The sequence below is a fragment of the Nelumbo lutea genome, chromosome 6 (genome assembly GCF_056320005.1).
Source record: "Nelumbo lutea isolate HS-2025 chromosome 6, American lotus-T2T, whole genome shotgun sequence".
Classification (NCBI taxonomy): domain Eukaryota; kingdom Viridiplantae; phylum Streptophyta; class Magnoliopsida; order Proteales; family Nelumbonaceae; genus Nelumbo; species Nelumbo lutea.
In genome coordinates this window covers 9,534,311-9,559,439 of record NC_142689.1, presented here as the reverse complement: position 1 = coordinate 9,559,439, position 25,129 = coordinate 9,534,311, and the positions used below count along the sequence as shown (strand labels likewise).

The 25,129-nt window shown below is 36.3% G+C and overlaps 2 protein-coding genes and 1 pseudogene across 3 annotated transcripts; all 3 read right to left on the bottom strand.

The window, feature by feature from the left end:
* Window positions 1–149: 149 nt before the first annotated feature.
* On the bottom strand, window positions 150–822 carry LOC148847229 (beta-galactosidase 15-like). Its single transcript, XM_088948621.1, has 2 exons — window positions 454–822; window positions 150–359 (listed from the first exon to the last, which is right to left on the bottom strand). Exons 1-2 carry the CDS (start codon window positions 670–672, stop codon window positions 249–251), a joined length of 330 nt encoding a protein of 109 aa, XP_088804747.1. The 5' UTR covers window positions 673–822; the 3' UTR covers window positions 150–248.
* Window positions 823–3,395: 2,573 nt separating this feature from the next.
* Window positions 3,396–3,901, bottom strand: LOC148847228 (gibberellin 20 oxidase 2 pseudogene; annotated as a pseudogene).
* Window positions 3,902–8,327: 4,426 nt separating this feature from the next.
* LOC148847227 (aspartic proteinase 36-like) lies at window positions 8,328–24,882 on the bottom strand. 2 transcript variants are annotated; one of them, XM_088950059.1, is made up of 11 exons: window positions 24,619–24,882; window positions 24,072–24,349; window positions 23,416–23,545; window positions 23,058–23,308; window positions 22,729–22,956; window positions 16,287–16,449; window positions 15,998–16,071; window positions 15,794–15,890; window positions 15,563–15,629; window positions 8,729–8,800; window positions 8,328–8,665 (listed from the first exon to the last, which is right to left on the bottom strand). In XM_088950059.1, the coding sequence occupies exons 2-11, from the start codon at window positions 24,305–24,307 to the stop codon at window positions 8,616–8,618; spliced, it is 1,368 nt and encodes a 455-aa protein (XP_088806185.1). In that variant the 5' UTR covers window positions 24,308–24,349; window positions 24,619–24,882; the 3' UTR covers window positions 8,328–8,615. The 2 variants fall into 2 exon arrangements, with proteins under 2 accessions (XP_088806185.1, XP_088806184.1); XM_088950058.1 differs by having other exon boundaries at window positions 8,328–8,652.
* Window positions 24,883–25,129: the final 247 nt, after the last annotated feature.

Sequence of the window (25,129 nt, the reverse complement as noted above, 5' to 3'; positions counted from 1 at the left end):
CAAAGGGACATGACCCAGAAGTCCAAGTAAAGCTCAAGTAATTAATGTCCTGATTAAAAAGAATGACTTCATAGAATAGAAGTATTGAACTTCAATATTATTTTTTTTTTATGAATATTGAACTTCAATATTATTAATTAGCAAGCTAATTACATGATTACCAAACTTAAACATCCTAATGACATAAAAAAAAGGTAGAAAGACTTAAGCTCTCTAAACTTAATCTGGAACAAACAGAAAAATGAAATCTAGCAATCAGCATGAACTGTTAATCTCTGGGCTATGAATTTGTCACAATTTGTAGCCCCAAGAGCACTTTCAGATGCATCAATAGAACATTTCTCTTTTCCTAGACATGCCTGCAAAAAACAGGTATAAAAAAGCTAGTAACAATTATCAGAAATCAAAATGAAAGTAGAAATGCAAATGTGTGCGTTGGGAAAGAGATATTACTTTCTCCACAAGAGATAATATATCATTGTTAGCCTCACAACATCCCTTGGCAAAAGATCCACATATGCCTTGTGGATCACCAAAACCAGCAAATCGAATTTGGCTAAAGGTTCGACCAGCCTGGCATGTCAGCTCCAACTTATTTCCTTCACAGACATTAGCACATGTTTTTCCAATAGTAACTGTGTTGAAGTTCACTGAAGAAGGATTGCCACCCATCTCTTCAAACAAGATCAATGTGTTTCCATCATCCCGGAGGAAAGATCGTGGCACATGATACCTAACGAAATTTGTAGAACTCTATAAGAACTTAATTTTTCTAAACAATACAAAACAATCAGACCCACTTCTGCAAAGCCGTTTATCATATTATCTTTGAGTTGGCTTGCCACATTGAGTCAAGCACATCGAACTAGAGTAGGTTCCACGATAGTCGCAACTGTCACTGCAATCACCATTCTCAGCAAGGAACTTTGGCCAATATCTCCCAATGCTTTGGCCATTCACCCAAGCATGCCCCTTACCCATACCAAGTAAATCCACAACAAGAGGGTCTGTTCCCAAAGGAGCATTGAAGGTTGTCTGATGAAAAAAGGAAACTTCAAAAATTAAAATTTGCTTTGAAATGAGACTTGTAATGAAACTGCAGAAATATGCAGGTAACCATGGTAGAAGTAGAACAATGAAAGCATACCTTGTACCAAGTCGTCATTGTGTTTGCAGGAAGAGTTTCTCTGTTTCTGTGTGCCACTTAATACTCTGACTTGACAAATCACTGTAAATTTTATGATGCTCACCATTCAAGCTAACCTTATACTTCCACTCGTTTGATGAAAGATCCATAACTATTTCCTCATTTTTCTTCTTTCCAATCAAGTTAACTGGACCAAGTGTCCCAGCACAGGTACAGTATCGAAGTGGCCCCCATAATTCTACTCACAAAAAGTTGCAGGATGCAGAAAAAGTAAATCACTTTTTTGGGTTTGAGAAGGGTTTTTGAGTAGACAGTCCAACAAGAAATTTCCAGGAAAAGAAGTACCAGTAATCTAACTGTAGCACTAAGCAGTGAGATTTGATTGTTTCTCCAGCAATCAACTCAACCTTTTGCTCAAAGACGAAGTTGTAACGTCCATGTTGAGCCCATTGGCATCCTAAGTTCAACCAAACGAAATTAAATAATAGAAGAAGAAAAGATGGAGCCATTTTTTATCAAACATCTGGTTAACAAAGCAACGACTGAAATTACCTACATACTTTCCATTGAAATAAGCATGAAGGACATGACTGATGCATTAGTCTAACATTTTCCAGCGGGGAAGGTGATGGAAGAGAGGTTTTGTCGAATTTCTCAAAAGTTCAGGGGAGGTTTTTGTATTTTACTCAAAAATAAAACTCACCAGCCGGTCAAATTCTCAGTCCACATATTGTTTGGTTTAATCTGTTATATCTGTTCATAAAAAGGAAGTACAAAATCAAGCTTATAATCATAGATTAATTACTTGATTAATTAATTGAAGCAAATAATGATAATTAATTAACTAATATAAATTAGAAAATTAAATAAAAGAATGTAAAAAATAGCAGATTAAAAGGGTACCCAAAATTCCACTCTGCACAAACGTAAGGCCCAGTGCGAAGAACAGCATAAAGTCCTGCACTTTGGACAGTTCTGAGGAACCAAATAAGTTCAAAATTCCCTGAAAAATCATACTGGAAGTCTGGAAGAAAGAAAAAAATATATATTAAATTTATATAATAATAAAATTTAATGAAAAACTGAAAATAATATTAAAAAACAAAATTAATAGAGAACTGAGAACCTCACTTCCACGAGGCTAATGGGCACTCCAAAACACGTAGGTCTCTAATTCCATCAAGCCCTCCCTCCTTTGCTTTACTAATCAAATCCGGCCACATCTGGAATTAAATCAAAAGCAACAATGAAAAAAGTATATATATATATATATATATTAAAACGAGAAATATTATTATTTAGAGAAAATTGTATATTAGTATCTTATACTTTAGGCCTAATTTCATTTTGGTCCTCGAATTCTAAAATGTATTAATCTAGTAATTAAACTTTTAAAAAACGTACGAATTTAGTATAAAACCTCAACTTTCAAAACTCAATCTGTTGTTTTGGTTCAATCTTTATTGTTGAGTAAGAAGATGATAAATAGTGTAAAAGGATAATTTTGATATTTTCAAAAGTTTTAATTCACACATGTCATCACTTGATAGAGATTACTGGCACGTTTTAGAAGTTCAAGTACTAAATTGATCACATTTAAAAGTTGGGGGACTAAAATAAGACTAGACCCAAATCAAATTCTCTTTCCCGGAATGGTGAGACTAACAAGAAGTGAAGAGCGAGATAATTTGGATGGGCGCATCTTTGTTCATTTGCTATCTTGTTGAAGCCAATTGGAGAAGGCGTCAAGCCTCAAGGGTCATCATGTCCGCTCTGTAATGCTTCTGACTAAATTCAAGCAACCTCGGCCATGCTGAGGAAATATTCTGTCTTTGAATAAAACATGTCAAAAGAGGGAGATGGATGAAATGAGTGGTTGTGTGTTTATCATAGAACTACCGATATAGAGAAGAGTCTTGCATCGACCCAACATCCATGTCGACCTTGCAGAGATAGAGAGTAGGGGGGATGGTTTTATTGACAACCAGCAGGAAAACTGAATAGAAAACGGAAGGTGGCTTCCCTATAGGGCTGAGGATTAGACTGGGAAGCAACGAATGAGAGCGACAGAGGTGGGAGGGAGCGAGCTTTGGGTTTTATATGGAGGGCATTTGATGGCGATGTGTTTTTTAAGCTTCGTGGCTTTTAACGAGAGACGGAGACCTCTGGGGTTTTTAGCCTCACTGAACAGGAAAAAATAATGCTGTCTTGCTCATCACCACATTTGGCTCGTCTGTCTTGAGTAAATTCAAACAACGTCGAGAAAATATTTGTGTGGTTGTTGGTGGGCTGAATAGCTGAAGGAGAGAGTCTCTTTCCAGAGGAGTTTGAAGGAGAAGCGGCCACTAGCATATCCACAGCTCTCGTCAGGCTTCCTCTGAGTCCTCTGCTTTTTGTGGAGCGGCATGTCGAAGAACAAACCTATGTAGTGATGAGCTATCGGCTATGAGTCGAGCTTTCACTCCGTGATTCACAACAAAAAAAGAAGCCATGTTTCCTATATGCCTCCCCCACAAACCTCGAGGCTTCTCAGGCTGCAACTGGGTCCCCGGAAAGGAACCCACTCAAATTGATGAATGGAACCTGGAGTTCTGGTGCGTCGACACTGGGTTTCTCATGGTCGGGCCACACAAATTGTTGGATTGGTATCGAAGAATCGAGGCGCCAAAAACCAGAGATGGTTGCTGCTCCTTTTTCTCATCTTTCCGGTGGAGGGCCATCGGAGGTTAAGTTTGCAATGCAATCAACTGTCATTGCGTTTGGTGTTGTTTATGCTGATATTCGAAATAGAGTCTGATAACAATTTGGTTGAAGACAAAAGAGACGATTTTTCAGAAATATATTTTGTTTTCAATTGTTTTTTCAGAAATATATTTTGTAGATATTTATTCAATTATTTTCCAAAAATTGTTTAATTGTGATATTTTATTGCAATACATAATTTTCACAAAATTATTTTCAAAAAAAAAAAAATTTTGTTCTGATTATGTTGTTGGAATATTTAATTTTCAAAAAATTAATTTCCTTAACATTTAATTAACTCTAATAATTAATTTCCTAAAAATTAAATTTCAAAAATTGTACTGAAAAGACGATGTTATAATAAATATTCTATTAATTAACTGTCACTTTTAGCAATTTTTCTACTAATTATTAGTAAATTAACATATAATTTTACTAATAATTTGCCATTAATAAACTCTTAATTATATTTAACTCAATATTCATTAACAATTTTTAATTAAATTTAATAATTTATCATTGTTAACAGTAATGAATAATTCGCTACTAATTATTGCCAATAGTTAGTTAATCTAAATAAAATTTCTATTAATTAATAACATGTAACATTAATTAACATATAGTCATATACGCATGTCGGGTCGTAACTCGTAAGATATGCAAATGATCCGATCCACGTGTCTCGTGTTCTTGACTTAACTCTAATGGGTCTGCTCTAAACATCTTAGGAACACTTTCTTTAATTCTTTAACATACAACATAATAGAAAAAAAAGGAATAAATAATAAATTAATTAGCTAGTTACAGTTTCGCCATGATCAGAATCAGAGTTTTCTCCTTCTGGTGGCCAGACTGACATGTGGCTGATAATTGGACCATTGGTCGGTGGTGGGTGTTCCATTTCCACCGGCCGAGCACTGGGCTGCGGAGAGAGCACAATAAGTAGTAGGTAGATGTCGGGGCTCCTGCCGTTCTTGCAACCAGTCATCGTAGTCATTTACAAGGCGTGTGTAGCAGAAAGCGGTGGAGTCATCGCCAATCCTGGGTGCGCCGGGAGGATTTGGAGCGTCAGGATGAGATTTGTGATCGGAGGTGATGAGCTTGTAGACGTAAGGGATGAGGCCTTCCATTGCTTCCGACTGGGCTCTGGAGTCTGGAACTTGACTAATTAGCTTTCTTCCTTGATGGGTGTGTGTAGTTTTGTCTGAGTTGGATTATTTATATATGGAAGGGGAACTGGGGAAGGCCCGAAGATTTGAGGAGATGGGATTTCAATGCCGTGGATTTACACTAATGACTAATCTGGTCGTCTGAAATTGGGAGCAACCAATGGGCTTGCCAAACTCTGGTCTTTCTGAGATTTTTCAATACCAGAATCATTGATACCATGAGAATGATCGTTTAAATGGGGCCTACCCATTCAAATCTCTCTCAAATGGGGCCCATTCCTTGATGGTTTTCACTAGATCCTGTTGATGTGGCCCACAGGACTAAGGGAGAATTGGTCTCTTTGTCTGAAAGGGACGCGTTGGGGACTAGCTAGAGTTTGTGTGACCGTGTCAAAGGAGAAGCCAATAAGTTTCCGCACATGTAATGGACAGTACTGGGCACTTTCTGAGGGTTCAGCCCTCCCAGCCCCAAGTTTTGTCCATGTCGTGTGAGTTCGAAAGCAGCCTGACGACCTTTCCAGATTTCCAACCAGGGCTCTTCACCAGCTGAACTGGCCTCGGAGCTGGGGTTTGAACTTTCCGCTCTGTGATATATAACTGCAAGTCGGGCCGGGTTAGGTCGGGTTGAGACCAACCCTAGTCCAATCTTAAGTTCTAAACCTCAATCCTAACCCTAACCCAACCTGACCTTCAACCCGACCAACCCAACCCAACCTGAAGTCAATTTCGGGTTGGATTGGGCTTGGGCTGGGTCCAACCCAACCTTCTTCCCATCCCTTTAAACCTCATAGAATTTCTCGATTGTAGATTTTAACTCAACTTTCACTACATAATCTCATGTTTCATTAGTATTTGTTTGTTGACATTTTTTTTTTGTTCTTTTGGTACAAATTCTGAAAAACAAGTGTTAGAAATGAATATAGTTTATTATGAGTTATGACTTATGATAGATCTTTCTTGGGCAGCAAACGGCATAGAGGAGATGAAGAATAAAATTTTCAAAAAAACATAAAATAATGTTATTAAGGTTTTACTCTTTCTGATTAGGATTAAGTGAAATGATTATCTTAAAAGAAATACATGATACTATGTGGTGGGGGCTATACAAATATCATGCATCTAAACAAATCAATGTATATTATATATTACATATAGCATATAACATATATTACATGTACTATAGAGCCGGGTTCGGGTTGGTTAAAGGGTCAACCTTAACCCAACCCGAAGTAAAGTCGGGATTCATGAATTTAAACCCTAACCCTAACCTGAACATCAACCCAACCCAACCAGACCCAGTTTTTTCGGGTTGGGTTCAGGCCAACCCAGCCCAAGTTAATAGCCTTAAACTTATCCAAGCTGAACATGCTGCCTAATTCTAGTGTTTTGAAACCATCGTTGGTCCATGTAATGCTGAAATCGGATCGGCCCAAATGCTGTTTGATGATGGGTTGAACGGCTCAACCAGTTCATCTGGATATGGCGAAACAACAAAAACCAGCCAAAACCTGGGACCCTGTCATCCGTCCGGGTCATTGGCTCACAGTCACAGATTCAATTTTTTATAATTTAGCTATTTCAGTAGATGATTTCTCCACTTATAAGTAATAACAATAACTACTTCTAACAGGTGATGCCATACATTTCTAGCAGCTTTCAGCTTTCTTAACATGCAAGGAGATGCCCAACATGCGGGTATTCATTATTCCTTGTGTAATTCCCCATACTGATACAAAGGAAACCCTAGTGATGCCCCAATGAAACACCTCTTTTGGTGGGGTTTTTGTTCTATTTTGGATTTTGTGCGTCGAACATAATAGAAAAATAACACAAAGCCAGAACAAAAAACAAGCAGAAAAAAAGTGTTATTTTTTAAAGAGAAGTCTTTTTTGCTTTAGAAAAGTTGAAAGAAAGGTGTGTTTTTTAAAGGTTATGTGATTGTGATGCCTTACTGAACCTTGGAAAAGCTTTATCAGAACAAAGCAAATTTACCTTTGGAAAAATAAGGAAATGAATGTTAAGGTGTGAATATCAGAAGCATCAAGTGACAAGATTGAAAACCAAATCTACACACCCCACCCAAACTTACAATTTGATTAGTTAGCTTGATCTTGTGTGGTCAAATCAAAATTAAAAAATCTGTGTTTGGTTGCAATGCAAACAAATTTGCACCGATGCAAAAGCATGGCAGTGCAAATGATTCAAGTGTAAATTCTGACCTATTTTTATTTCAAATTTTAGTTTATTTTGCTTGATTGCAGTACAAATAAAGTAAATTAAGACATGAATCAGAATAAAGTAAAATTTAAATCAAAATTAAACAAGAATTTGCATTTTTTACATTTGCACTTCCATGCATTTATACTAGTACAAATGAATTTGCACTGCAACCAAACACAGCCAAAATTACAAGATTGAATGCAAACCCTATTGCTCTTTTTTTAAGGACTGATCCAACCTAAAATAACATGTGACTGGGCATTTGGGTTTGGATTCAAAAGTTACGGTCAGATTTTAAAACCGGGCTGGGAGACTTGTGATTTCAGGGACCTCAGTTGGGTAGTGGGGATTATCAGGAAAAAAAAAAGTTGGAGGTAGGCATAAGCCCTCAACTAAAACAAAGCTAGATGCCAACATTAAAGTCTGTCAAACTGACATATAGCAAATTGAACTATTTCAGGATCTCAGACTGAGACGCAGAGGGAGTCCATTCTTTTGGGCTGCGTATGGTTGGCTCAAACATCAATCTATGCAGAAACTCTCCTTTGACTGCAGTTATGTCCTTACTTTGTTGAGAAGTGGGGGTGTGAGTTGAGATTGAGATACTTGAGAATAGAGATCACAGTTTCATATGTTGTACACTCGTATTGTTGTGAATTGTGAATGAATTTGCCCCAAGAAAACCCTTGCCCGGTTGCTTTCCCAACCCATGTGGAAACCACTTTGGGATTTGAGAACCCTAAACGCTCAAAAATCAACTACTCCCGCGCTGGGATAAAGCCTAAAACTGTGAATCACAGCCCTCGATTATTGATCTGGCCCTACCTTGAATTGGATGAAGTGACATAAAGTGGGGTCACAACAATGCATGAAAGGCTGTGATTTCACGGCTTTAGCCCAGTGCTAGTCCAAGTAGAGTGGATGATTTCTTCTCACCCTAAACCCTTCCAAGTTCCAACTCTGCGGCCTGCAAAACTCGCTTGTTGTCTATTAGTACCAGCAGAAGGCTCAGCTGATTAAGCCTTGTCAACCCAATTTGACCAAGTTAATTTAAGAAGTATGACAATTATATTGCACAGGGTAATAGCTACATGGTACAATCCAAGTGAGATCACATGCCCTGCCGAATGGCAAAACAAAAAAAATGGGGCAAGAGAATACATTATCAAACAAAGAATGGAATTCTTAATCTGCATATTCTAAGTTACAAAAACATGAACCGGCCAAACATATAAATAGACACAAGAAAGGCCATTGTACTGCTTGATATGAATCTGCATGGAACAATCTCTGATGAACAGCTCACACTTAGCTGTCCTGTGTTGATAAATTCATCCTTACCAGAAATTGTGGAGACATTTACAGACAATGAACCTGAAAAGTAAATCTACAACTTAATCAGCATTCTTCATGGAAAACTTGAAGGGCTTGCAATGTCTGTTTAACTTACAGTCATAATTAGCCCATCCAATGCGTTGATTAGCTAGATCATAAACAAAAATTTTATCTCTTAGAACAAGGTCTGCAGAGAAAAAATAAATAAAAGATTAGTTTTCTTCTCTTTAGTCAGGCTTACCAAATCACAGCTTTAATAACTCATGTACTAATTGAGGCAAATATACACACAAGATTACTGGTACTGACTTGAGAGAAGAACTTTCTCAGGTATAAAGGTAGGCAAGATCTTTAGGACGAGGATGTTGAGTTGGAATGTTAGGGGCGTGAGTGAAAAGAACAGAAGAGAAGTGGTCAGGATTGTGCTCAGATGCAGTAATCCTGAGACAGTCCTTTTCCAGGAAACAAATTGAAGTCCGGTTTTGGAGCTGCATTCTTTTCACTGTGTGCTCTGGAAGAAAGGAGTTAGAAGTCTGTTTTGAAGGCTAATCCAAAAAGTTAGAGGTGCTAGTGGCATCAGTAGATCACCATGTCTTGGAGGGGGTTATTCTGCTACCTGAGTTTGAAAACATTAGTAGGATAGTTGTGGGGAATTATTGGAGTGTACTGGAATTTCAGAACAGTATCAGTCTTTAGTTTTGTTTTATTGTTGTTGTAGTTGTTGGTCCTGTCAAGGTGTCATCTTGGCATCTTGCCACTTCTTTTTGTATTCCTTTCCTTTTTATTTTAACAAATCCTTTTATTACTCTTCAAAAAAAAAAAAAGATTACTGGTATTGACATTGCATCCGCATCACTCAAAATGCGGTTGCCAATATCATGATTTTGTTTCAGACAGCAGAAATGCTATGCAACAGTTTGACATTTCATAAAAATGAAAGGAAGCATTTCTGATATCCCAAGTAGAAAGGTTTTAGAGAATCTGAAACAATGTAGGAAGTTTAATGATGAAAAAATTATTGATGAAATAAAAGATTATTGGAGAAGTCAGAATTGGCAGAACTAGCTAAACCTCAGAATGGACTTTCAGTCAAATTTTTATTTGTATTTTTTTGATCAATAACCGAAAACTTTTATTAAAGATGTGAAATTTTAAATACAAGGGGGAGATAAAATGTCTTAGCCTCCCACCATTAGAAAACAAGAAAAGACTTATAAATTAGCCCAAAATAAAGAATCCCTATTCACCCCTTGTTTGGCTGGTCCATCGGCAAGTGAGTTGGCATTTCTTTTCACCCAGCTGTACTTCACCTCAATACCCCTAGTAATCCATTTGAATTTCTTCCTTTCATTGCTAAACCTCCACATGCTACTGTTATATTCCTTTAGCCATCTAATCACCACCTCTGAATCACCTTCAAGGACCAAACTTCTGATGTTCAGCTTCCTAGCTTTTTGGATTCTTTCCAGAGCTGCAAAGATCTCAGCCCTGAGTGAGTCTCCTCCAATAGGGCCTAAAAACAAAGCTTAAATAAACCCCTCCTCATTCCTGAACACACCCTCAATTCCAGAAGGCCCTGGATTCCCCACACTACAGCCATCAAAATTCAGTTTTATGAATCCAGAAGGTGGGGGAGTCCAAGAGGGGCTAGAAATCCTCTTAATTTGGGCAGTGCTAGCTATCTTTTTCCAGTTTCTCATCGAGTCATTCAGTGAAAAATCTGTGAATAGGTCCACAGATTTCAGCCAGTGGACTACCCTTAAGAGAATCAGTTCTGTTAAGCTCTCAGAGATCCTTTCCTTGTCTGAAAAAATATGAGTTCCTTTCTTCCCATAATGACCAGCAAATTGCTGCCTTGATGCATCTCCACAGAATTCTCCCTCTTTTCTTAGGCCAGCTGAAGAAGGAATGAGAAAACAAGCTTTGTACATCCACAAGGAGAACCAAATTACGCCCAAAAAGGGAAAAACCCACTTCCAAATAGTTTTAGCAAAAAGGCAAGTAACCAAAAGGTGGTAGCCCGTTTCCCCATCAACTTTGCAAAGGGAACACCTATTAGGGGATAAACAAAGATTGGATCTCTTTCTTTGAAGCATGTCAATTGTGTTGATTCTTTCTAAGAAAGTTTCCCAACAAAAACTACCAACCCGAGGAGGAATGGGCTTGCTCCATATCTCGATAACAGGGAAGGGCACCCCAAGAGGAGTAGGAAGCTGAGATAAGGGATCAAAGAACGAGGCACAAGACAAGGTGCCCGATGGAGAGGGGATCCAAAGTCTGATGTCTTCCTTAGAGGGGTCCAAAAAAACACTTTCAAGAATATTTAACAAGGTCACCAAAGATCCCAAGTTTGTATCCCTAATGGCCCTTCTCAAACCCAAGTTCCACCTAAACCCCGAATAAGAGTCTAACGGAACAAGAAAAGAAGAGTTAGGTTCAATCAAATTTTTATCCTGATATAACTTGATTAGTTGTTGTAGATTATCTTTCATTTATAGATAAAATAAGCAAGTTCTTATATATTTTAACAATCGACACTGCTCTCATGGACTATATTCCATGATATTGTAAGGACGGACCAATTATTGTGATTTGCATCTCAACTACTTAAGATAGACAATAATTGGGATTTCCTTGCAAGCAATGTAGAGAGTGCACATATATAAAAAGGCCATTATCCAATGGTTGCCCCTGCTATCTGGGGTCTCCTAACCTTTGGCATTTTCTTTTGCACAAAGTGGCTGCTCTCACTCTCACGATATGAGAGTGAACATATCTCTCTCATCCAAAAAAATAGTATTCGAGGAATTTTTCAAGTAGTTTACTTTGATCCAACCCATGCCTAACACTTCATTGTGAAAAGTTGTTTATTAGATATGGTTGTTGCATAACTTATGCCCACATTCTAAAAGTTTTGGCAACTAAGCTTCTATGTAGTGGATAAATAGTGGAGATGCCTTTAAATGTTTTCTACATTACAAATGCATTTATGAAATTCTCCTTTGCCATTTCTCTCTATTGGATATAGTGTCATGCTCTGATTTATTGCAATGTATTTAGGAGTTTGTGTACACACTACATAGATTACATTTTGAAAATGAGTTTAATAATGACATTAAAGTGGAGAATTACCAACAAAGCACAAATCATGAAATTAGGAAAAACAAAAACTCAACTATACTCCACATTTATACGGCCTCCAAGATCCAAAGTTTAAGAGATCAATGACGAGTGACACAGGAAGATATAGGGATAGACCAAAAGGACATGAGTAGAAAAAGTAGCAAGAAATGATTTAGGCACTAATAATTAATGGTGCATATGGCTTTAAATCGAATGGATTGGCAAAACTGGATTCATGTAGCCGACCTCATATAGCTAGGATAAGGCATGGATGATAATGATGATGACATATTAGGGATGATCGTTTATGACTTGGCTTGGCCTGCCTAGCTTGCAAATTTCTAGGCCTAGGCAAACCACATTTCTCCCAGGCCTAGCCCAGCCTAGATCCGCACTAAGCCTCCAAAAAATGCAGATATGTGATGTTTAGCTATATCAAGATAAACCTAATATCAGTTATAACTTTAGAATGGACTTTCAGCCGGTAGCCATTAATTGTAACCTTAGAATGGACTTTTAGTCAAATTTTTATCTTGATATAACTGATGTGATTGCAGATTTGTAGATTTAGAATTGTCTTGAAAAATCCTACAGTTTTCTGTGATGTTTGGGCACACATTAGACTTAAACCTTAATATTAATAAAATAATAAAATATTATTAAACTAATAATAAGATAATAACAATCATAATAAATAATATATTAATAACAAAATATTAATACACAATTAACAAAATATTAGTAAAATAATAATAACAAAAATGATATTAATTATTAAATATAATAATAAAGTATAAATAAAATATTAACACAATATAATTAAAATAATCATAAAACGATAATAAAACATTAACAATTAAATAATAAAATATTATGAAAGTAATAATAAGATAATAATAATAAAATAAGAGTATATTAATAATTAAAATAAAAATAAAAATTAGTAAAATATTCATAAAATAATAATACCATAATAAAATATTAATAAATTAATAATAAAAGCAAAGATATTAATTTATTAAATGATAATCGTAATAATAATTAAGTACAAATAAAATGTTAATATATTATAATTAAAGTAATAATAAATACTAGTATATTATTTATTAAATAATAATAAATTAATTTTAAAATAATAAACAAAAAATAATAGAATATTAATAAACTAATAAGAAGATAATAATAAAATATAATAAAATATTCATGAATTAATGATAAATACTAAGATATAATTATTAAATACTAATAAAATAATAATAATAACGTACTAATAAAGTAATAATTATATACATAAAATAATAATAAATACTAAGATATTGAAATCTAATGTGTGCCCAAACATCACAGACAAGTTATAGGATTTCTCAGGACAATTCTAAATCTACAAATCAGCAATCACATCAATTTATATCAAGATAAAAATTTGATTGAAAGTCCATTTTGGCGTTAAAATTAATGGTTGTAGGCTAAAAGTCCATTATGAGGTTACAACTAATATCAGGTTTATCCCGATATAGCTAAACATCACAAATTTGCATTTTTTGTAGATTGAATCCGGGTTCGAGTTGGGCCAGGCCTGGGAGAAATGTGGCTGCCTGGGCCCAGAAATTTGCAAGCTAGGCAGGCCAAGCTAGACCATAAACAATCATCCCTGATATGCCATCAACATTATCATCTATGCCTTATCCTAGTTATATTGGGTTAGCTACATGAATTCTATTTTGCCAATCCATTCAATTTAAAGCCATATCTACTATCAAATTATTAGTGCCTAAATCGTTTCTTACTACTTCTACCCATCCTTTTTGATCTACCCCTAGCTCTTCTTGTGTCACTCGTCATTGATCTCCTGATTTTTAGATCTTGGAGGCTATGTAAATGTGAAGTATAACTATGTTATTGTTTTTCCTAATTTTGTATTTCATGATTTGTGGTTTGTTGGTAATTCTTCACTTTCTTGGCTTCATGAAATGTCATTATTAAATTCATTTTCAAATGTAATATGTGTAGTGTGTATGCAAACTCTTTAATACATTGCAATAAATCAGGGCATAGCACCGTATCCAATAGAGAGAAATAGCAAAGAAATTGCAATGTAGAAAACATTTAAAGGTATCCCAACTATTTATCCACTGCATAGAAGCTTAGTTGCTAAAACCTTCAAAAAGTGGGCATAAGTAATGCAACAACAATATCTAATAAACAACTTTTTACAAATAAGTATTAGGCATGGGTTGGATAGAAGTAAACTACTTGAAAAAAATCTCTGAATACTATTTCTAGATGAGAGATTATGTGCACTCTCATATAGTGAGAGTGAGAGCAGCCACTTTGTGCGAAAGAAAAAAATGCCAAAGCTTAGGAGTTAAGACTATCCAGTCTATCCCTCCCAAGACCACAGATAGCAAGGGCCACCATTGGATAATGGCCATTTTAGATAATATGCACTCTCTACAATGTTTGCAGGGAAATCCCAACTATTGTCTATCTTAAGTAGTTTGAGATGCAATCATGCAAATCACAATAATTAGCCATTACAACATCATGGAATATAGTCCATGAGAGCATTATCAACTGTTAACATATATAAGAACTTCCTTTGGTACTTGTCTCCTAATTTTTGTATCTTGTGTAAGGTGAATGGTGAGAATGCTTTCCATCTTTTAATTTCATGTCCCTTTGCTTGTTGTATTTGAGAATGGCTTTGCTCTCTTTTTGGTTGCAGGTGGAGCCCCCTGGTAGCTTGGAAGGTATTTTCAGTCCATCTCTTCTAAGGAGCACAACGAGAAGAGGCAGAATCCTTTGGAAGTGTGTAGTTTGGGGGGAAAGGAACCTAAGGATCTTTGAAGAGAGAGAAAGAAATAAGGAGGCACTAGTGGAGATTGTTACAGTAAGAGTTGCACATTGGGTGAAATTTCTCAGACTTCTCTATGGATGACTTCTTCTGAAACTGGAGGTCAATTGCCCTCTCCTCAAGGAAACAAAAAGGTCTCGGAGATGAAGCTGAACTTTGATGGAAGTGTTCAGAGATGAGAATGGGAATATGGCTTGTACTCAGGTCCTATTGATCAAGGTGACTCAGCGAGAGCTGAATTCTTGGCTGCTATTGTTGGGGTGCAAAAGGCTAAGGATATGAGAATTACTAGGCTGATTCTTGAAGGAGACTCCAAAATAGTTGTTGGCTGGTTGAAAAAGGAGAAGGGGTTCTATGGCAATTCAGAAATGATCTCAGAAGATTCAAGATGATATCAAGAGATATGCAAATCCATGCAAGATGGGTTAGGAGGTCTGCAAATGGGTTGGCGGATGGTTTGGCGAAGCAAGGAACTCATAGACAACGTTTGTTTTGGGCTCAATGTAAAATGTGTGGGGGTTTTTGCTATAAAGGGTCTTTTGCCTAACAACTTCTTGTTGTGCCTTTTTATTCCTTAATCTTAATAAAATTTTCTTGAGTTTCTGATAAGAAAAACATATGTAATTTTAATAAATATGTGTAATTTCTTAGTTTTACATGTCATCAAGAATAAAAGTTTAATGGGTGATTACTTTAAGCAGAATAGTGCTTTCATGTAGACATCATGATTATCTATAAAACCTTTTTACAATGAACTTTATGAAAAAGATACAGATACATACATGTCTAGGCATATAAACAAATATATACATAACATATTTACACATAATACATCTAAATATAAACATATAATTATAGTGTATGTTAGAAACTACAAGGATATACACACTGTTTATAAATCTAACCAGTACTTATTTACTGCATTTTGGACTAGAGCATACAATGGAGAAACATTTAAGTCAGGATTCAAACCTCCTAAAATGGTCATTCCTTGGTCCTGAACTCTTTGGAAGCCAATACACCACATTTCTGCCCCATCCTGGGAGAAAAGTTAAAATTTTGAATTGAAACCTTTTGGTGGCATAATAGCAAATACTTCATTCATTTAACTACCCAAAAAAACAAAAATGAAAAAAGAATAAAACCATCCCTACGAGTACTCAATATGTATTTTTCATAAAAATCACAAGTTAAAATACTTACAATATCACCCTGTTTTATGAGGTATTCCACGGGACTTAAGATCATGGATGCACTACCAGCAAAGTTTAAGCTGATAGTAGGGAATATCCCATCAACACTGAATGCAAAGGACATGTGCATTTCAAATATTAAATTAAGGATCTAACAATGAACCGTTTTAAAGTCTAGCATCCATTAAGGTGGGAAGTTGTATTACAATGGTACCTGCTAGTGATTTGATAACATTGATTTCCTTTAGAAAGAACTGAACGAGCAGATTGTGAAACAGCATTATTTATCTGCGCAAAAGAAAAATGGAAGAAATAAACTTTAGACATCATGAATATAATTTATTTCACCATTTTCCTTCTCCAACAACAAAAACTAAGTAGTCAGTTGATTAACTTCAATCTTTTACAAATAAAAGGTGTGGGTTTATAATCCTTTCCATTGCCTGCTCCAAAGTGTTTCACATCAATTAAATTGTTAAAAAAATTGTGTTCCTGTAACTTACAGCATTGACAAATGGATCATATGCTTCTGCTGCAAGGTATGCTAAAGTTGTTCCAGAATCTATTATGGTTCCCCTATTGCTTGAAGTAGCAAACACTGCTGGATCAATAGGCAGAATTTGCCCATTGACAGCAATGCTCTGTAAATACAAATTATAATGAGGCCTGAAAGTTTTGAAACAAAAGGAAATCAAACCCAATGCAGAATCAGAATTAAAATGAATCAAATTCGATTTTTCTTATGCGCATAAACAATAATAGCAATGAAACTGAAAAAGAGATGATTATTTAAAATAACAAACTTGTCTATCATTGAATGTTTAGCACACAAGGATTGTCATCTATGATAGGATACCTCATGCAGAATAAATATGTATGAATGCTTTAAGACAAACTGATTTTTAGACAGGAAGAGATGATATGGCATGTTTTAGGAAAGAAATGAATGAGTGAATGACAAATAGATATGTGGACCAAAGGACATGTGATGGCACAATGACCAGTGTCAAATACCTAGGGCAGAGACATCAAAGTTTTAATTATAATGAGACTTCAACAAAGATTGACACTTAGCATTATTTGATCACATAGTCATGGATGGATGATTAAACATGTCAAAGAGGAAATTCCATGGATTCACAAAACTAGAGTGAATATATAACTAGTGTGAGAATATTGTAATATCAGTTCTGGAGACCAAGATATGGCTCTATAATTTCTTCTATTACCTTGGTTCAATAATTCATAACAAGGGAGAGATCGAAGCGGATATTGCCCATATAATTAGTTCATCCAAAATGTTGAGTGATTGGGGAGTACCACTCAGGATACAAGGAAAGTTTTATAAAATGGCCATAAAGCCGACAGTGTTGTATGGAGCAGAGCATGAAGAAATAAAAAAACATGTCTAAAAAAATGAGCATGGAAGTAATATGAATGTTGAAATGGTTAAATGATAAAACTAGAAAAGATAGGATTAGAAATGGACATACTCATGGAAATCTGGGAGTAGCTTCAACAAGTGATAAAATGAGGGGAAAGTATAGTAAAATGGTGATTAAAAACATTGTTAGAGTCAGATGAACAAACTTAAGGAAGAAAACAAGCTTTAACCAAACTAATATAAAGATCCATATGATAAAGGCAAAGTTATGATATAAATGAAATAGAATCAAAGGAAGTAAACAAGCTTTTTTTTTATCAATAACTATAATTCATTAGATTAAAAGAATTTAGTTTCAGTGCTCCAGAGAGAGATAAACAGGCTTATCTCTCTCTAGGAAGATAACAAAGAAGGTAAAAAGTTACAGAACAGCCCAAAACACTTGATCCCTTCCCACCCCCTACTTTGCCAAAGCATCAGAAAGTGCATTTTCTATTCTCTTGACACACTGAAACTTGATTTCCAGTCCTCTAGTTAGCCATTTAATCTCCCTCCTCTCATTAGCAAATTTCCAAAGTCCACCACCTTCTTGTAACCAACTTAAGACCATCTTTTAGTCCCTTTCAATGACTAACTTTTGTATATTCAGTTCCTTAGACTTCCTTATAACTTCCAGGACTGCATAGACCTCAGCTTTAAGAGAATCTCCAACCCCAATGGGACCTTAATACAAAGCGAGCACCTTCCCATCCTCATCTCTAAAAACCCCTCCTACGCCTGATGGACCTGGATTTCCCTCACTACTTCCATCAAAGTTTAGATTTATAAGTCCACATCCTGGTGGTGACCACAAAGGACAAACTAAAGAGCAGGCACGATCAGAATTCACCACCTCCAGCCAGCTATTCAACAACATATCCATAGAAATATCACTATTTCAACAAGACTTTCTCTACTTCTTTCAACTTCAGAAAAAATTCTGGTGTTTCTTTCCTCCCAAAGAGTCTAGCAAACAGCAGTCCCCAGAGAGGCTGAAAGGGGAAGGAAGCAAATAAGCTTTAACTAGATAGTTCTATAGGTAAGTAAAGATCATTGACTACTAGGGTTCTAATTTCTTTTCTCTCCTTGAAGCATAGACTTCCAAAGGCAGTGCAAGTGGACAAACTCCGTATTTTTAAGAATTAAAACACTATTTGTTTATCTGATTGTCAACATCCAACCACTAAAATTTATACATGTGTTTCAGAATAAAGAAAATGTCCTTTGCAGATAAAAACAGGGAAAAATGCAAGTGTTTCCAATACGTCCATTCACAACTTTTTATGGTACTAATAATACAAAAAACAAACCTGAGATTAGAAAGGAGATTGTAATGATTAGGCCTTGTTTGGTTTGCGGGATGGGGATGGGAAAAGAGGAGTATTCCTAAATGATTCATTTTCCCATGTTTGATTGTTGGGATACAATGATTTGGGATGAGAAAAGGGTGAGACACAGAATCCCAAAAACAAGTGAGCGGGATTCCACCAAAATAGCGTGACCCGGTAAGAAAGGAAAAAAGTGAGACGTGTCTAAGAAAGATTATCAGGCTTTGTTAGACTTGGAACTAAAGAGTCTCTTCCCCTTCAGCCCAGCCTCCCAACGATCATATCTTCGATGACTTTTCTAGTGATCTCGTCATCTCGAGCAAAGGTGAGACCAGATATGTAATTCTCTTGCAACAATGAGCCATTTCCACCTTTTTTTTATATATTTTGATGCATATGAAGGTATTCCCCATTGTTGCGACAGTCTCTGCAATGACCAAACCTCCTATCATCTTCCTCACTAGTTCCGACAAGGAGAAACTTCATTCTCCTTGTGTAGTCAAGACTTGCATTTTTTTTCTTTTTCCTGTGTTATTATTCCTTTCTGGATAAGTATATTTGAGTGTAGGAACAACCAAAGTTGACTGTTTTCCAAAACAGCAAGAGACTTGCCACCATTTCCACCTCTCGAAGAGAACAATACAGCTCCTTTCCCCAAACCAACCTCAGATCCACTAGCCCAAAGACAATCCATTTTCCAGAACCATCAATAGCATCAGAGAATCCCCTCTTAGCCGTGACCCAGAAACAAAATTTTTCAATATGCCAAGTGAGTAGTCGTTCTTATTCTCCATGGTCCTTCCCAAGAGGGAAACTCCAACCCCAACATCAGCCTTCCTCTCAAGAGACTCAGAACCAGGCAACCCAAGTCTTAGCTCAGTCTCTTTGAGGTTAAGTGCATTTTTCTTTTCCTTCTCTCTGATAGAAACAGTGGAGGAGGAGGAAGAAATCTTCTCAGAGCCTTCCATGGAAGAAACCTCTGATAAGCCTATTTTATCATGTGCTAAGGGCTTAGATATTAAACTTCAACAGCAAAGGCACTTGAGAGAAAAAACCAGGAGCATAAAAGGAATATGATGAGTCGATTGTATTCTGAAATGTGTATTGGGGTTTTCTTTTAGTTTAGTTTTCTATAGAAAGAGGTATTGATATTGTTGCTCATAGAAGTTGTTTCATTAATTTGTTTAGGCATTAGAAATTGATTTTTGTTTTACTTTGCTTTCTCAGATTTTTACATATGTTTTTATGTGATCTATAAATATCGATTACTCTCAATAAATGCTTATTTTCTAGTTGGAAACCTGCATCTCTGAGTTGGGATGATTATCTACTATTTGACTCGTATATCGTTTTGCTACTGCTATTACACCAAATGGTCTGTGATAATTGATGAGAGACAAGAATTGTTTGTATTTACCCTCTAAACAAAATAATTCTGTCCCCCAAAAGAGAGTAGAAAGAAAGAAAAGGAAAAAAGAATACTGGCAGTAAGTAGCAGGATAAAACTCTTAGGAGATGTTTGAGAATTGTTGGATTGGCTGAACTGAAATCAACTTTTTTTATAGTGAATTTAACAGTCATTTAATGGAATATTTAGGAGTAATAAGGTTACCCCATCAAACCATTAACTTGGTAGAGCCACTTCAGTTTAAGTTATGTTCAATTCTATAACACAGGCATAACAGTCAAATGCTTGTTTATGTTCTATTTTGTATAGATCCATCCTAACTTACATGGGGCGGACTGGCAGATTAGACACTCTACACATAACCTCTACTTGTAATGCTTGACTGGGAGAGGGAGACCAACTTTTTCTTTCCATAGGATCACATTCAAACTTTCTCTTCTTCTGCTGCACACACTTCAAGACCACCATATCCTGATTTCAGAATACTTCTCAAACACAGTGCTTCTCTTCTATATGAATATTCAATTCCAATATAGTTTGACTCTTTTCACAAGAAAAAAAAAAAGAAAAAAGAAAATGTTTTATGTGATTCTAGCTTCATATTTGAATAAACTGCATTGCTTTAGTAAGACATTCCTGAATCATTTCAGGAACCTTTCTACATCAAAAGATCTTAATTATGCAGCTTCATGTGTTTGCACACATGCCCATTAGGAAAAAATGTGACATGTGTTCGTTAAGTGGTTCTTTCCAGTTCATGGATTTGCATGGCTTCAGCATATGTTAATTTAAAATGGAATAACTGGTTGCCTACTTAGAATAGGCCCTCTTTTTCATTTTGCTCTGTTTTTAGAAGGAAAATGTAGGTAAGCTTTTAGTTTTTTTTATCATGTTCTTTCTAATTTTCTCATTAATCCATCCCAACATTTGTGCTTCCACTACCATCATTTTTAGAGTTGAATATTTGAAAACAAAATAGCAAAAAAATAAAGTTGCTGCCTTGCAGTATTATACAGTAACCATAGATTTTACAGAGGCTGGCTGGGTTGGATGGATCTACTGAAATGGTTGGAAAAGAAAAAGAAATGAGGCGGTAAGAGAAGAATAACCACCTCTTGATAATTATATGGTCTATTTTACTCGGATTTGACTTTCAACATAACTTTAAGAATTGAATTCAAACATAACCACCTCTTGATTTTTTGAGAGTTAATGACAATATAATCACCTCTTTATATGTTTGCTATGTTTCTTGTGTTACAGGAAGAGTTGGCATTATAGAGCAATGAAGGCCGCAAACATGTAGTAGAAATCTATGACAAACCTGCAACAAACTCATGGACTATGTGTTGATTTCTTGAATTCAATTTTTCTCATTTGGGCTTAGGTGTTATTTCTTTCTCTCAAACAAGATTATGTACCCTTATTAGCAGGTTTTGGGATGTATTTTTGAAGATATCGAACCTCAAACTTCTAAATTTATAGTAACAATAGCCAATGGTGTTCTCTGTTTTGTGTGGTTAATGCATATAAAAATTATATCTATTGTCCATCAAATGATCAAATCCAGGTCTGTGGGTGTATTGCATCAATTCTTCTGTGTTTATGCATGCTGCCTTATATAGCCAAGCCCAGTTTGGTATGAGTATTTCTATATAGTTTCTGGTGCACGTATGAACATTAAGGTTGATAAGTTGTCTGCAATTTCCTTCCAGAACTTCAAGTTAAATATCATGTGAACAGTATGGACCACCCCTGCATTTGTTGGTTGTGTTCAGACCTGTAAAATGATGAACCACCCTGCGGTCATCCAACAATCTAGGAAGCTAAATATCATGTGAACAGTACTGGACATGGATGCATATCTTTTATGCAAGAAATTGAAATTACACCCGCAGATTTATCTGCCATAAATTTGGCACATAGGAAGGACAGGTCCATGTAGTTACTTGGTAGCATTGTGAAATGTGCTTGCAAAATAGTTAATTAAGCTAATCAGAAGTTTACAACTGGAGGACAAACTTCTCTCATTTGTACTTAGCTTTTATCCTTTTTTTCTCTCAAAAGATTTTATACTCTTCTCAACAAACTTCTCTCATTTGTACTAAGCCTTTATCATTTTGGTTAAGTAATGCCAAAGAGATTTATTTATAGCCAGTTTTGTTCTTTTTTTAATTACATATAAAGCTGGACGTGCCCATGCAACAATTTGCTCATGCTAACTGAAACCTTAACTCTGAACTAAAGACACTAATCAGACACAGAGAGAGAGAGAGAGAACCAAAGCAACAAGAGCTCATTGGCTTATTAGCGTGAAGCCCAACATGCCAGACCCAACTTCTGAAAAAGCTTAACAAGGCTAAGTCAGTCTATGTTAATTACTTATCTTACTTATAGTCAATTTGGCATATGGCAAAGATGATTATGTTAACAGAGAGAGAAAGAGTTCTACAAGCATGAAAATCTTAAAACAAGAAGGCAAACTAGGAGGAAAACATAGAATGTTGCAAAAAAATCATGTCCACCTCTAATTATTTTCCTACAAAACAAACATGGGAAAATGAATTTTCCTTTGTATAACCAAAGGATGGAAAGTGAAATTTGCACACTTTCTCATCCCATCCCACCCAAATTTTTCCACAAACCAAACAGAGCCTTATGGTACTAATAGTCTAATAATACAGAAAACAAACTTGGGATCAGAAAGGAGGCTGTAATGATTAGGCTACATGAAAAGAAAAAAAAAATGGCAAATAAAAGATAATAGCTCAAAGAAGAGGACTTACTGATTTGGAACAAGAGGACTATAAACAATATTTGGCTCCACAATCCCACCAAAAACCAATATACCTCCACCACTATTAGCTCCTATCAAGCAATGAGAAAACACCTTTGGTGCAACTCCTCGTGAGGACAGTTGTGAAATGACAGAGAGTTCGTGCTGCCCAAACCCAAAAATCCCATCAACTGCCCTGTCCGGCTTGGTCAAGTCTCCGGACTGATAGTTGCTACATCTGTCTCAAGCACAAATCTCAATCATGTAAGTTCCTAAAAACATAATACCATCCCCATCACCCAAGCCGTACAAAAGAACATATCTACACATAATGCCTACCCAAAAACTATGGTAGCCGAAGAGTTTGCAACCAAAGACTTCCCAAGAACTGTGTCAAAGAAGAACATATCTTGTACATAATAACCCGATGTCCCACTTCCATCACCATACTGAAAGGAGTAACCACACTGGGAATTCTGAGCAGTGCAACCACCATCTAAAGTTTGAACCGCCAAATTACATATTTCATCTGAACAAGATACTAGAGAAGCTGTGGATGAGGCGGCAGCATCAAAGAAATTCATAGCAATCTGCAAAAATGTAACAGTCTTGGTCATCTACAAAAATGTCAATGGAATTGAAAGAAGAGGAAGGGGGTGGAAACAATAAAGAAAGAAAGAAAGAAAGAAAGCTTTACATTCAGGCCGCTATATTTGGGGCAACCACTGCAGGCATTGCAGGTGACCCACAAGACATCACTTCCAGTGTCAATTTGAACATAGAATTCTTTTGGAGGAGTCCCCAATTTCACTCTCGTAAAATAGAGTCTGGTTCAAAGAAAGAAAATGTGTCAAAACCATTACAATAAAATATTAGAAACAAAGAAAAAGAAAAGGACTTGCGCTGTTGCACACCCATAAATCCCCACCCAATAGAGTTTTAAAGAGATCAAAAGCAGAAAAAAATAAACAAATAGAGAAGAAGAATCAACAACTTTGAAAACCCATCTATGAACTACATCAGAAGCATCAAAAGAGAAAGAACAGTAGACCCACATAGCTGTGAATTTACAAAACTAAAGATCCTCAGAACATCAGCTATCACCAAATCCAGAACTCATTAAACAAAGAAAAGGAAAACAAAAAAGAAACAAAGAACATCAAAAAGCCTATCAATATAAATTATAAAATAACCAGTAGGTAAAAGAAGAACAGAAACAAATTCCAGCCGAAAAGAGAAAATTAAGGAGCAAAATAAAACAAATTCAATGAACAAGACCCGGAAGCCAAACGCCATCCTCAATTAAACCCAGAGCTTAAAATCAACCACGGACCAAAAAACAGAAAAAATTACCCGACGGTGTAAGGATTGTAGGTACCCTCGACGGGAAAATCGACGATCCCACCCTGCAAGATTCGGCGGTGCCTTACCCTGTCTCGAGCTCTAAACTCACTCAGCTCAACTCTCTGGTCCACCGGAAAGGCTCTTTCGAGCTTCAGGCTCTTCGGAAATCCACAATACACCACCGCCGGCAAGAAGACGGCGCCCAAAACCAAGATCAGAAATCCGGCATAACGAAACGCCGGCATTTCCAATTGATTTGCTTCTCACCCTCTCCTCTATCTCACTCCCTACAACAACAACAAAAAAAAAAAAAAACGGATGTTTATTGTAAACCCATACAATTCAGAGGCGAAGATGGAGGTCTGTGTCTTTCTGTATCACTGAAAGCTCAGAAAGAGAAGAAAAGTGTAGAGCTCGCATCGTGGGAAATACATTTAAAATCAGATATGCCATACATTTAAAAATAACGGAGTCCGGACTGTTAACGGCAGTCTGGACTCCAAAGAGTGAGAGAGAAAGAGAGAGAAAGCAAGAAACAGGTTAGAAGTTAAGTTACCCAAGATCCAAAGCAGAGAGAAAGCAAGAAGAGAATAAAAAGACTGTTCGACGAGACGACGACAACAGCCACAACAGAGGATTCAAAATCAGATTACGTTACTCTGTAAATATATATATGTTTTCTTCCTTACTTCCACCTTCTAAGCCTCTAAACCTCTCTAAAGTCTAAACTACGATGAGTGCGTACGCACTCCTCAGTCCTCTCACTCCTCACACTGGTTTCAGGTCAGGATGGTAACAGCCCGTAGGCCCCCAGTTCACTGGCCATATATCCATTTTTATCCAATTTTTAAGATACACAGAATCATTCCTTCCTTCGAATCCAACGGTTGATATTCTCGCGCTCAAACGATGGCTGCCTCACCACGCACGAGGCTCTTTTGTCCGTAAAAACGACCGACAGGGCAACAGGCTTACGATACTTCCGGCACCGCGCATCTTAACACCTTTCTGTTTATTCAGCTTACACGTGGCCCAAGAGCTTTGAAATTACCGAATTGACCCTCTTG

Bases quoted from the DNA above. Each gene is read 5' to 3' on its own strand.
- LOC148847227 (XM_088950058.1), bottom strand. From the start codon at position 24,307: ATGCCGGCGTTTCGTTATGCCGGATTTCTGATCTTGGTTTTGGGCGCC. The intron at 23,546-24,071 runs GTAATTTTTTCT...TCTTTGAACCAG, and splicing joins TACAATCCTTACACCGTCGG to ACTCTATTTTACGAGAGTGA. The intron at 8,801-15,562 runs GTTTGAATCCTG...TTTTCTCTGCAG, and splicing joins AGGAATGACCATTTTAGGAG to ACCTTGTTCTAAGAGATAAA.
- LOC148847229 (XM_088948621.1), bottom strand. From the start codon at position 672: ATGGGTGGCAATCCTTCTTCAGTGAACTTCAACACAGTTACTATTGGA. The intron at 360-453 runs GTAATATCTCTT...TGTTTTTTGCAG, and splicing joins TATTATCTCTTGTGGAGAAA to GCATGTCTAGGAAAAGAGAA.